The 15,109-nt window shown below is 36.7% G+C and overlaps 1 protein-coding gene across 1 annotated transcript; it reads right to left on the bottom strand.

Annotated features, from left to right (window-relative positions):
• Window positions 1-12,757: 12,757 nt before the first annotated feature.
• Window positions 12,758-14,502, bottom strand: LOC145961415 (uncharacterized). The gene has a single exon (XM_083081572.1). The coding sequence runs from the start codon at window positions 14,294-14,296 to the stop codon at window positions 12,902-12,904; it is 1,395 nt and encodes a 464-aa protein (XP_082937698.1). The 5' UTR covers window positions 14,297-14,502; the 3' UTR covers window positions 12,758-12,901.
• Between the last annotated feature and the right edge of the window lie 607 nt (window positions 14,503-15,109).

The following is a 15,109-nucleotide window of genomic DNA, read 5'->3' as shown; positions in this document are numbered from 1 at the left end:
TTATTACGCTATCCGAATCGTTATGTGGAATATGTAGTTTAGGCAAATACGCTTATTGTTTGACAGAATAGAATGTTGGAATGCGCAGCAATTTCTTTCTAATTAGTTTTTATCTTCTTGCGTTTTACAAAAAAGTATCGTATATATTACTTCAATTTTCTCTCTCTTTTGTTTGATATATTTATTCAAATCTTATCTTCTTAACAATACAAAACAATCACATCTTCTCTCTTAAGCATATAATAAAAGTAGAGGTAATATATTTCTACTGTATGGTACAGTAACTTTATGGAATAATATCTTCCAGTACGTTGATAATAGGACATCGTCAGTATTCACTATAGTGGTTACTACATAATATTGTACCAGTGAGTATAATTTTTAGCATATTAAGTGTATTCATTCGTTACAAAAACTTTTTACAAGCAGTATACAACTAAAAAAAGAAAAGCAAGTCAACATTGTTGTCGACGTGTAAATAGGAACGAGTGATATTTGGTTTTCTCAAGATGCCTCGATTACTAAGGAATTATTCAAAACTTTTTGTTTTGGAGAAACTGAAATAAGGAATGAAATAAGGAATCGTGTTAAGAATGAAATATACAGCTCAGACTTGATAAACGGTTTTTTATTTTTAATTTAGACGCACGCTTCTATTTAAAAACCTATGCAATTTAAATATAATATATTTTTGAATGTTATTAAAGATCGTAAACCTACATTGTATATTTAATATCTTAACAATAAAATATGCATTTTTTAAATTTGTATGATTATATAAAACTATTTTAAAAAATTATGAATTTTAATTTGTTAGTTTTATAATTTTATTAAAAAATTATTATCATAATATGAAATATGTGACAGTGTCTAAACACTATACTTTCTATGCACTAATTTTAAAATCGTAAAAATGCTTCAAATTATGCTTTTTACCAATTATATCCCAATCACTCTTGATTTAATTTTAAGCTATGCAATACTCATTTAAAAGAAGATTCATTTTATTTTAATGAAAATGTATATATTATATCCACTTCACTAATTTAATTTTCGTTTAATTAATTGAGACGACCAAAATAAAATTTATTTAGTGCAATTATTTAGGGTACAGTGCTATTAATCGCTAAATCGATTTTTAATTGAATTCAATGTTTCATACCTAGGATCTAAAATTCAAATATTTCCGGCAAAATGGATGATTCAAAGATAAATGCAAAAACAAATATAATCTTATATAATATTTAAATAGCAAACTATACTGTCAATATGAAGTGAGATATGCACAGAGCATTAAAGATATGAGATGCAAATGTACTAGGTTTATAAAAATTTTATAATTAATTAAAAAAATAAACATCTATTATTTTTAGAATTTTACTGTGGAAAATAATGTTTATGGCTGTCGAACGGCTATCGAACGGGTCAGAAACGACTGTGAACGAGGCTACGGACTACTTAGAAGCGACTACCAACAGGGTCAATTACGGCAACAAACGGCTGCGAACAGCTATCGAACGGGGCAGGAACAGCTAACGAACGGCTATCGAACGGGTCAGAAACGGCTGTCGAACGGGGCAGGAACGGCAACTAACAGCTATCGAACGGGTCAGAAACGGCTATCGAACGGCAACTAACAGCTATCGAACGGGTCAGAAACGGCTATCGAACGGCAACTAACAGCTATCGAACGGGTCAGAAACGGCTATCGAACGGCAACTAACAGCTATCGAACGGGTCAGAAACGGCTATCGAACGGCAACTAACAGCTATCGAACGGGTCAGAAACGGCTATCGAACGGAGCAGGAACGGCAACTAACAGCTATCGAACGGCTGTCGAACGGCTACGAACGGTAGCGGACGATACAGAACGGCTATTGAAAAAAAACGACAAACGGTAGTGAACGGCTCAGAAACGAAGAGCTAAAGAGTGGCAACGAATGATAAAACGCACGGTGATACTCGGGGCACATATCGTTTGATCGACGAATCGAAACAACGATGGATCGACGATCGGGAATAACCGAGGAAGCGAAGAAACAACATAGTTTAGAGAAATGGCAGTACACACACACACACACACACACACACACACACACACACACACACACACTATTTCCGTTCGAACGGTTATGGAATGATATTGAACGACTGTCGAATGACTATTGAACGTTTGTCGAATGGAAATGAACGACCGTTGAACGGTTATCGAACGGAAATAGTGTGTGTGTGTGTGTGTGTGTGTGTGTGTGTGTGTGTGTGTGTGTGTGTACTGCCATTTCTCTAAACTATGTTGTTTCTTCGCTTCCTCGGTTATTCCCGATCGTCGATCCATCGTTGTTTCGATTCGTCGATCAAACGATATGTGCCCCGAGTATCACCGTGCGTTTTATCATTCGTTGCCACTCTTTAGCTCTTCGTTTCTGAGCCGTTCACTACCGTTTGTCGTTTTTTTTCAATAGCCGTTCTGTATCGTCCGCTACCGTTCGTAGCCGTTCGACAGCCGTTCGATAGCTGTTAGTTGCCGTTCCTGCTCCGTTCGATAGCCGTTTCTGACCCGTTCGATAGCTGTTAGTTGCCGTTCGATAGCCGTTTCTGACCCGTTCGATAGCTGTTAGTTGCCGTTCGATAGCCGTTTCTGACCCGTTCGATAGCTGTTAGTTGCCGTTCGATAGCCGTTTCTGACCCGTTCGATAGCTGTTAGTTGCCGTTCGATAGCCGTTTCTGACCCGTTCGATAGCTGTTAGTTGCCGTTCCTGCCCCGTTCGACAGCCGTTTCTGACCCGTTCGATAGCCGTTCGTTAGCTGTTCCTGCCCCGTTCGATAGCTGTTCGCAGCCGTTTGTTGCCGTAATTGACCCTGTTGGTAGTCGCTTCTAAGTAGTCCGTAGCCTCGTTCACAGTCGTTTCTGACCCGTTCGATAGCCGTTCGACAGCCATAAACATTATTTTCCACAGTAAAATTCTAAAAATAATAGATGTTTATTTTTTTAATTAATTATAAAATTTTTATAAACCTAGTACATTTGCATCTCATATCTTTAATGCTCTGTGCATATCTCACTTCATATTGACAGTATAGTTTGCTATTTAAATATTATATAAGATTATATTTGTTTTTGCATTTATCTTTGAATCATCCATTTTGCCGGAAATATTTGAATTTTAGATCCTAGGTATGAAACATTGAATTCAATTAAAAATCGATTTAGCGATTAATAGCACTGTACCCTAAATAATTGCACTAAATAAATTTTATTTTGGTCGTCTCAATTAATTAAACGAAAATTAAATTAGTGAAGTGGATATAATATATACATTTTCATTAAAATAAAATGAATCTTCTTTTAAATGAGTATTGCATAGCTTAAAATTAAATCAAGAGTGATTGGGATATAATTGGTAAAAAGCATAATTTGAAGCATTTTTACGATTTTAAAATTAGTGCATAGAAAGTATAGTGTTTAGACACTGTCACATATTTCATATTATGATAATAATTTTTTAATAAAATTATAAAACTAACAAATTAAAATTCATAATTTTTTAAAATAGTTTTATATAATCATACAAATTTAAAAAATGCATATTTTATTGTTAAGATATTAAATATACAATGTAGGTTTACGATCTTTAATAACATTCAAAAATATATTATATTTAAATTGCATAGGTTTTTAAATAGAAGCGTGCGTCTAAATTAAAAATAAAAAACCGTTTATCAAGTCTGAGCTGTATATTTCATTCTTAACACGATTCCTTATTTCATTCCTTATTTCAGTTTCTCCAAAACAAAAAGTTTTGAATAATTCCTTAGTAATCGAGGCATCTTGAGAAAACCAAATATCACTCGTTCCTATTTACACGTCGACAACAATGTTGACTTGCTTTTCTTTTTTTAGTTGTATACTGCTTGTAAAAAGTTTTTGTAACGAATGAATACACTTAATATGCTAAAAATTATACTCACTGGTACAATATTATGTAGTAACCACTATAGTGAATACTGACGATGTCCTATTATCAACGTACTGGAAGATATTATTCCATAAAGTTACTGTACCATACAGTAGAAATATATTACCTCTACTTTTATTATATGCTTAAGAGAGAAGATGTGATTGTTTTGTATTGTTAAGAAGATAAGATTTGAATAAATATATCAAACAAAAGAGAGAGAAAATTGAAGTAATATATACGATACTTTTTTGTAAAACGCAAGAAGATAAAAACTAATTAGAAAGAAATTGCTGCGCATTCCAACATTCTATTCTGTCAAACAATAAGCGTATTTGCCTAAACTACATATTCCACATAACGATTCGGATAGCGTAATAATTTTTCCGGCATTTTATGATTTTAATTAAATTTCTTTGCCTATAAATTATTTTTAATAAAAGATTTATTATTCATTATTATATATTTTTTATAATTATGTAATTTTTTGAATATGATATTAGTATACACTTCAATATGACATATTCAATAATTGCTTGATTATATTTCATTAATTTTTGTGATTTCCTTAAAAATATTACGTGACTGATATAAATATGGAACTTTTTTATTTCAATTAGACAAAATTTATACATGTATGTGCTAAAGAGATAGATTATTGATTTTCATATTCTCTTTTTTTGCTTATAAAACTTATGGTTAATGCCCATCATATAATAAAGCGGAACATATAAAAAAAAAATGGAAACTAATTTTTCAACGAAATCGAAATGCAAATCGATCGAATGCTATCAATTTTTTATTTAATACACTGTACTTAAATGCAGTGTAAAAGAATACACATTTAGTTATTAAAAATTCTTAATAGATCCGCAGAATTCCTTTCTTAATTTTTTGCCTTTCTATCTACTATATCTCTACTTCTTCTTTTCATTTTTGCTATCTTATCTTATTTTTTTATTATTTATTTATGCAATATTACAAAAGAATTAATAAAGATTCGCAAAATATATGAGGAATTATCAAAACAGATAAATAAAATTTGTAGCTTGAGTTTATATATAATGGATTCATTTTATTTAATTTTAAACGCTCCGGCAATGAAGTCTACACCATTCAAATTTTAATTTTAATTTAACACATATGCGAGCAGTAAGTTTTACATTTCTGGTCGTTCTTATATTATATATTATATTATTTTTATCTACTTATATGTTTTAATTTTATGTTACTTATTTTACTTTCGCCTATGTGCATTTATTTTGATCAAATATAAATTTAAGATATATTAATTGTAGATATAGAGAGAATTGCAATTTAATGAAACAAAGATTTATACATATTCAACAAATATATTTCGACAAAATTTATTATAGTTAAATTAGGATTTTTATATAGTTTTTGAACATATATAGATTAATTAACTAATTATTTTTCCCAATACATAAATGATTTTCAATTTTATAGTTTAATTTAAGTAACAAATATTTCTGCAAACAGAAATTTATTTGTTTTAAAATATACAAATAATAATATTTATAATTCGAAAACAGCAACTATTATTTACTAGGAATTTTTGCATTGTGTTTTTGTTGCAAAGAGAAATGGTTAGAAATATGTTAAATTATGTATATCGCCAAAATTATCTCAGGTATCCCAGTATAACTTACAGAAGCATAGTAATTAATTGAAAGAATCGGTAGTATGCATGGTACAGTTACGGATATAAGCTGCTAACATCGCAATGCAACATATATTAAGTCTTTCTGTAAAAATACTTCTTATACCATAACGATTCGTATGAAACATGATCAACATTATTACTCTGAAATATTAAAATGAAGTTACATTTGAATTATAAGAACGCTTTTATTTTAAATTTAAATGAAAATAAGAATCAATGGCATAACATATATTTCTCGATAATAAAACTGATCATTATAATTATCATTTCGTATAGAAGAGATATACATTTATATTATAAAAAAAAAAAATACATAAAGGAAAAAGATTTGAAAATAGACGTGCATATGTAGATTTTATTAATTTTATTTATATGTGTATATATTTATATATACATATACATTCCATTTTCCATTGTCTTTAAATGTGTATGATTTATTAATAACTTGAAAGAAATTTCTAACAATATATGTTTAAGTTTTATATATGCCCACAGTTATATGGAAAATATTAAATTATAATTCAATATTATAATAATTATAAAAAATATAATTTATCCTTTTGCTCTGAAATTAATTTCTTAGCCATAACTTTTAATTCTTTCCTGAATTTGTACGTGGAAAAGCATTCAGAAATATCACTTCAGCATGAAGTTTGTATTGATCATCATCATGTTATTTGCCACTAAGTCTATTAATTCTTGTTCTGTCACCTACACATACACAATTTGATCATTGTAGTATATTTGATAAAACATTTTATATACTTTGCATTAGAAAATAATCTGAACGTAATTATCATAGCACATGTATGCAATTAATGTTTAAATTATAATCTGCAATTTATTATTAAAAAGGGAAATAGAAATTTACAAGTTCAATAATATAGAAATAGAACCCTTGGCGAAGGACAGTGATTACGATAGTGACAATAGTGACGATATTCTTGATGAAAAGTTACAAAAGAAACAGCGAAATTTAAGCATACCTGAAATAATAACATTAAACGAAGCAACAAAGATATGTTGCATTTCTTATTACTATATGGAAAATGGATCGAAATATTGTACCGAATGCTTTCTAGAAGACCCGTATCAGTTTGAAGAAACTAGTTCTGTTCGGGAACATAGAACCATAGGTTGTAGCAATATGGATAATATGTCATGCAAAGGGTGCAAAAAAATGTTTGAATCAAATATTGCAACATGTGCCCTATTTGCACAAATTAAAATAGATGAGTCATGGATAACATTGTAAGTATCTTTTAATTTATTATATGATATATCAAAAGTATCTTAAAATAAATTATTAAATAATTTAAACTAATGAAATGCATATGTTTTCTTCTGTTTTCAGAAACGGCTTCCCCACATAGCCCGACGGCCTATTTTATATATTATTTTTTCTTTTATATTGTATACTTTTTTTTTATTAAACTCACACATTTAAATAAATTATATATTTTTAATTGTAACAAAAAAAATTGCAATTATTTACACGCCTTTCCCTTGCGCTCCAATCCTTTGCGTGCTCTCGCATTAATTATAAGTCTCGCTATCGTTCTCTCTTGTACGCGTTCTCTCTCACACGCGCGGCAAGGGTGTAAAGCAGTCGAATATTGGTATCATAAACAGAAAACATAAAAAGAAGGAAGGTTCCAAGATCCATTTCTCTTCATAGGAATACTGTTCATATTGTTTATACCGAGCGTAGAAAAAGACCATGAAAGGATCATGAATGGTTAATATATACAGTGGGTGTAAAAAATATTCGTACACTAGTGTAACCCTTCCAGTTTTGAGACCTTTATAATTCCTACAGCGGAGAGTAACATTCGATTTCAATCTCAGTCGTGTATTGTCCGAAAGGAGAGCGTCAGCGAGTTTAACCGTGGTATTTCTTTTTCCGTGTGTGATTATTTCTTACGCTGCAAATAAGATGGATTCTATTTTTCATTTTTCATTTTGGAAGAGGAGTTTTGTAGAGCTCTTATTTTCTGTGATACTAAAAGTGGTATTTGTCTGGAAGGTAGGTAGTGTTTTTGTGAAAACAATTGTGCGTATGTGTATGTGGATTTTTAATATATATTATTTTATAGTACCCCGATGATGTCAAAATTCCCGGGTTCATCAACATACAGCATCGACGCAACGTGCGGGCGGAGCGCTGGAACGCGCGACACGATCTCGCGGAGGAATGGGGCGACACCCCGGAGAGTCGCCAGGATAATGATGTAAATGGATCGTGGAGATATCTCGACATTTTTAATCTGCGGCTGCTCTTCGGGATGGAGTCCCTATTTGACGAAATCTGCGAACTATCGGTTATAAGATACGAAGAGAACAGAATAATCGAAGAGGAGAGAATACGGGAAATACAAAGAAGACTGGGAGAGGAAAGAAGAAGACGGTTACTGGAATACGGCTCTGCAGTTCCAGGGGGCTAAGGTACATATTTCTTTTTAAAATTTTTAAATTAGTTTTTTTTTTATTTTTTTTATTTTAATTAAGATAAAATTAATGTAGCGTTTTTCCTGTTTCAGGAGCTGCCTCCCCCTTACAGCCCGGCGCACCGTCCGCATTATTTTATATTCATCATTTTATTTTCTTTCCCTATATTTTATTAATTTTTAAATTTTAATATTAAGTACACACACACACACACACACACACACAATTTGTAATACTCATACACACATTTAAATAAATTCTACATATTTTTAATTGTAACGAAAAAAAAAATTGCAATTATTTACGCGCCTCTCCTTGCGCTCCCATCCCTTGCGTCTCTCTTGCGCTAGTTGTAAGTATAGCGATATCGTTCTCTCTCGCACGCGTTGTTCTCGCGCTATTATCGTTCTCTCTTTCGTACGCGCTATCGTTCTCTCTCTCTCACTCGCGTTATTCTTGCAATATCGTTCTCTCTCGCACGCGTTGTTCTCGCGCTATTGTCGTTTTCTCTCTTTCATATGCTCGTCGCTCACTTACCTTTGCGTCGTCCTTCTCACGCCATCTTACATTGCACCATCCTTGTCGCACGTTGATGTCATCCTTGTCGCACTGTCCTCTTCACACACTTAGCGCTATCCTTTTGCCACATGTAGCGCTGTCCTTTTCCCACACGTAGCGCTATCCTTCTCACACCACCGTCTTCTTTCCGCGGATCCCCCTTCTCCTCGCAGACTCCCTTCCTCGCGCGTGACGTCATTCCCCGCGCCACCGAAATTATATTTCAAAAAGAAAAATGTATAATTATTTACGCACCTCTCCCTTGCACTACCCTTTTCCCATTCTTTGCGCTAATTATAAGTCTCGCTATCGTTCTCTCTCGTACGCATTTTTTTCGCACGCGATATTATCGTTCTCTCTCACACGCGCTGCAAGGGTACAAAGCAGCCGAACATCGGTTTATGATTGTTTATACTTGTCATAAAACATCCAACACAAGCGTCCCCCGCCCCGCCCAGCAGCCCCCGCGCCTACGAAATCCCCTTCGTCCCGCGTGACGTCATTCCCCCGCGCCGCTGAGATCCCCTCGCGCCTCACCCCCCCTGAGAGGACCTGGGTTAGAACCGGCCCTGTATACCTACTTACCGACTACTATACGCGCGATCGTTTGCGGCCCCTCGAATTGTGGTAAAACCAACGTTCTGATAAGTCTACTGGAAAGTCCGCATGGTGTACGTTTCGAGAACGTGTACGTGTACTCGAAGTCGCTGCAACAGCCGAAATATCGATATCTGGAGAATTTGTTGACGCCGATTGACGAAATCGGTTATTTTACGTTCTCCAATAACAGTGACGTCATTCCACCGAGCGAGGCACGTCCAAACTCGATTTTCGTCTTCGATGACATGGCGTGCGACAAGCAAAATACGATAAGAGAGTACTTCTCAATGGGTCGTCACTCGAACGTCGACTGCTTCTATCTCTGTCAGACGTACGCGAGAATACCAAAACATCTTATACGCGACAACGCGAACCTGCTGATCTTGTTTAAACAGGACGGTACCAACTTGAAACACGTGTACAACGATCACGTGAATACCGACATGTCGTACGGGGATTTCAGTGAATTATGTCGTACTTGTTGGCAACAAAAGTATGGATTCCTAGTGATAGATAAGGACAGCTCATTTACGAACGGGCGATACAGAAAAGGATTTAACGTGTTCGCGATACCGCAAAACGATTAGTCGCTGCCGACACACTCTGTCGACATGGCTGAAAACGATAATATTCGCGAGCGTGAAAAGATTGCGAGGGAGATTGAGAAAACGAGCGAATCGATCCGCAAGAAACATCGCGCTTTGAAGACCGGTAAGATCGACGACGATATCGCGGTCAAGACCCATTTTAGGCCTATTATCGAGCCACTACAAAAAATCGTCGACAACTCTAGCTTAATCGCGGTGAAAAACGAGCCGGAGAGTAACGCTGACGCTATAATTAAAACGTTACCCATCAAGCGGTACAAGGAGGAAGAGGAAGAGGAGGAGGAGGAGGAGGATACGACACCGAAAAAGAGACAACGATTGAAGGCGAATCGTTTATCGACACCGCATACATCGGATGAACCGCTGATAACCTCCACACCGTCCGCGACAACGAGAATCGTACAACCCACGATACCCGAATCACTCGCAATCGAAAATGTTTTCGAAACCACGGGCAACCCGCTCGAATCACCATCTGTTCGAAACATGTTACAAACGTTGGAAGGTCAAAAAATGTTACGAGAGCACTTCGGGCCACTGGCACAAAAGTACATGGGCGCTCTCCTTAGTGGCGATAAAAAAAACCAGATCGATCACGTGTACGGTGTCTATTTCGACGAGAATGAAATGTGGCTCGGTAACAAACGATTCGACATCGGCGCAGATGACTCTATAATCATAGACAAAGTGAGGTACATTGGCACACCTGGATTATACGAGTTGATCTTCAAGAGAATTCCTGATGATGACATATACACTGAGGACGATATACAAAAATATAAGAGCATATTAATGGCGACGAGTGCGCATAAACGTCAATATGATGCGCAAGGTCAATTAAAGAGCAACAGGGTATACAAGTATAAACACATAATTGCACCGTTGATGTCGATCGAATTGAAAAAGAAAAAATGCGGTACGGGAGTATTCATGCCTCGCGCGATGACGCTAACCGACAATAAGATCGATTACGTGCACTGGGACGATCCCAACGAGCTAGTGGATCGTCTACGATTACTCGACGCTTCGCGCCGAGCTGGCCACAACGCTCACGACAACGAGATCCTGTCGATTATAGAGGAACTTCGCGAAGTCGGCCTTATTATAAATTAAACGGTGTCTCGACGAAACTAATCAGTCGATCGACGTCACTCGCATCGAGAAAAAAATGCCCATCAACAAATTTGGATTATTCGAACAGAGAAATGAAGCAATTAGAACTAGCGATCATTGGGGTAAATCGGTGACAAGTTACTTGCGTCAAAACGCTCTGTGTCGCGTCGCTACGTACTATGACGCGAGGTCGCGCAAGATTCGTCGTGTAGCGCAACCTGAGGCTGATACCGATGCAGTCAACAAACTGTACGTGGAACAATGCGTTAAAACGTTGAAGAATCAGCAGAAAGAATCAGACGAGAAGCTGACTGCGTTCGAGAAGGATGTGCGAGCTTTGCAGACTGCGATAAACGAGCTTCGGCGTGCGATTAACACTAATTCAGAAACGGCTATCAACCTGTAATAAGCGGCTGTAGTGAACGGTTTAGGAACGGCTATTGTACAATTATTAAACATCTACAAAGGTTTATCGAACGGGTTGGGAACGGCTATCGAACAGCTAGAACGGTTATCGAACAGCTATGAGCATCTACAAAGGTTTATCGAACGGGTTGGGAACGGCTATCGAACAGCTATGAATGGCTATCGAACAGCTATGAACGGCTATCGAACGGCTATGAACGGCTATCGAACAGCTTTGAACGGCTATCGAACGGGCCAGGAACGTCTAGCAACGAATGATAAAACGCACGGTGATACTCGAGGCACACATCGTTTGATCGACGAATCGAAACAACGATGGATCGGCGATCGGGAATAACCGAGGAAGTGAAGAAACAACATAGTTTAGAGAAACGGCAGTTGGTGAACGAATTGCACGCGCCGGCGAGAAAAAATTTTCCCCGAAGACATGTCATAGTGCGGGGATACGATGACCTGTGGCAAGCTGACATTGTCGAGATGCGTCCGTAGTCTCGTTTCAACAGAGGTTACCACTACATACTCACAGTCATAGATGCGTTGAGCAAGCACGAGTGGGCCATACCACTCAAGAGTAAAGGTGGAAGCGAGACAGCTGACGCTATCGCCGAGATAATTCGAGATAGCAAAAGATGTCCGAAAAACTTACAGACTGATATGGGGAAGGAATTTTATAACGCTGACGTGCAACGGCTCATGCGGAAACATGACATCAATCACTATTCTACATATTCGGTATTGAAGGCATCGATCGTTGAGCGATTCAATTGCACGCTGAAAAACGACATGTGGAAGATGTTTACGCTGAACGGATCTTACAAGTGGATCAGCGCGTTGCCGCGACTCGTATCGGATTACAACGCGCGCAAGCATCGAACGATCGGTATGCGACCCGTCGACGTTACTCCCGCGATCGCTGAAAGACTCTTGGCTACTGTGTACAACCATGTAAATATCGCGGGTCCGGCGAAATTCAAAGTAGGTGACTCGGTACGCGTTAGCAAGTACAAGACAGTTTTCGAGAAAGGTTACACGCCAAATTGGACAACCGAAGTGTTTAAAATTGCAAAAGTACAACATACTAATCCCGTAAGCTATCTACTGGAGGATTATCGCAAAAAATCTATTGTTGGAGCGTTCTACGAGTACGAGTTGCATCGCGCGAATTATCCGGACGTGTATCTCGTGGAGAAAATACTGCGTAGGAGGGGTAACGAGGTTTACGTGAAATGGTTGGGATTTGACAATTCGCACAATTCTTGGATACATAAGGACAATGTGATTTAATTCATACAAATTGTATTTATTTTTAAATTTAAGAAAAAATATGTACAACATATAAAAAATATACATGAAATATATAAAAATACAAAAATTTTTATTAATACATCCTTTCCAATAATCGTATATAATACAATATATGAAATACATATACATATGAGATACATATACAAAAATAATATCTGACATTATATCACATACTATATTACATTACATTATATATATTATATTATAAGGGTATCCTATAATGTCCCCATGGTAATGTGTCGGTCGAATCAGGTACGATATACCGCTTGTCATCGTACGGACTCAGAGCAATTTTCGTCTCGCGGACGGTATACACTTTGTGCAATTTCGATCTTATGCAAGATTGCTGTCGTGTCATTTCTATTTCGTCATTCAGACACCGCGTGTAATCGTCGAATGTTATCGTTCTCGCAACAACGTTACTTTTGACACCTTTAACCTTCTTCGTATCCTTTTTCCCGTTCACTCTCATCGCATACATTTTTGCTCTAAGCCCGACGAATTCGGTCATTATCGCGCCGTTATTTTCATCTTTCATTAAACCCGGTACTTTTTTATTCACGAGCGGTATACCGTACGCGTTATCAATTGGATAATCGCTCGTATCGAAACTAGCGATATCATGTTTCATATTTTCATAGACATCTTCGCACTCAATGTGGTATATAAGACTGTCTGTGTCGGTGTACATTACCCGGCATTTATCACGATATAGCGGTGACATGTACTCATGATGAAATTCGTACAAGCACGTTTTAGAAATGTCGAGTATGCACATGCCGACATAGATTGGTTTATAAAATTTTACTTCAAGTTTGCGTAATTCTATGGCAACCAAATTTTCCGAAAAGACGCTTCTACTATGAAAATTTGGTTTCGCTATCATTGCTTCTGCTCCGTATCGTCCGTCCCACTTTGTTAATAATTTTACATCGACACGATTACGCACATTTTCCATCGTCTTACCAAATACCGCGTTATTCATCAGTTTATATAAATTTTTTTCAAAATCATTTTTCGCGAGTGTTCTAAACTGTGTATTTAATTCGATATAACTGCGAAGCCACGGAGATTGTGTAAATTGTAATATGCGATGTATTTTTGTAACGCGAAGGTCGTGTCGCGTACATTGCTGTAGGTTACGGTAGTGTATCACGTAACGCTTCTTATCGTATAGCGTTGCGAGGAGTTTGTCTTGCCGCTTGCCGGGCGGCTTGTCGCGTGTCGGGCAAAACGGTAGGTCAATGTGCGTATCGTGAAGATGTTGCGGATACTCGAGATCGACTTCGAGGATATAACCCGTAGGCGAATCTAACGCGATCGATGCTACGTCAAAATTCGACACGTCGTCGACCCATCGAAAATCGGCATAGGGCAACGGTTGACACATTGCCCATCCGTACAAATTATTTACATCGAAATACATCAAGTACGACGATGGTTTCGATGGATCGTACGATTGTTGCATGTACTTGTTATTAGCGCGCGCGTATCTGTTGGAACACTGACTCAGACCACCGCGTATACCGCGTTCGATAAACATGACCATGTCGATGTCGGTAAGCAATTCGAATGTAATCTTTGTATGCTTTAACATGGCATCCCACGTGTATCCGGGAAGAGTATAATAATACGCGGGGTCGAGTCTGTAACTTTTGATGCAACTATCGCGAAAGTTTTCAAAAATATCGGCTAATAACAAGACGTCGATTTTCAGGTACAAATCGCTATACTCGTCTAGCGTTCGAATGGAGAATCGCGTCCAGATGTTCTCGGCGTGCGCGTAATCGCTCTCGGATATAGTTTCACCGATCAAAGAACTGTAAAACGATTCGCGCGGTGGTAAACACGTATCTTGCAACCTATCTACAGAGTCGACGTATTCGTACGGAAAGACGCTTTTCCGTGTTAATAAACTGAAATTTTCTGCAGATAAATTTTGAAATTCTGATTTTAAAATTTTGAATTTGTCTTTGTCTAGATAAGCCAATTTGTCGAGACTTGCCGTAAGAAATTTGTACGAATCGATAAAACTTAATTTTATATAATGTTTCCAATTGTCTTGTGCAACTTTAACAGTTTTTGTAAACGATATATATTTTTCCTTGGTTATTGGAAGTAATTCGATTTCCCCTTCGAACGCTGTGGCTATATCCTCGATAATGAAATGCGCGTCGTAACCTGATAAATTGTGGAAGACTATCGGAATATATAATGATTCTTTGTAATTTAGATTGCAATTTGAGTGCGCGGGACCCCTATATCGTCCGGTCAAATGACAATGATCGCGTACGCGTGTATCGTCTTCTTGCGTAAACGGTTTTTCGCAAATATGGCAATGCGTTGCGCTGTGAAATTTTTCCCACTCGTCCGATGTTAAATTTACCATGGAGACATTTGTAGTCATTAA

Source organism: Camponotus vicinus, unplaced genomic scaffold (genome assembly GCF_025532165.1).
Source record: "Camponotus vicinus isolate PSW18456_S1 unplaced genomic scaffold, iyCamVici1.0 SCAF_11, whole genome shotgun sequence".
In the NCBI taxonomy this organism is placed as follows: domain Eukaryota; kingdom Metazoa; phylum Arthropoda; class Insecta; order Hymenoptera; family Formicidae; genus Camponotus; species Camponotus vicinus.
The sequence above is the reverse complement of the archived record's forward strand: the minus strand, read 5'-3'. Positions and strand labels throughout refer to the sequence as shown.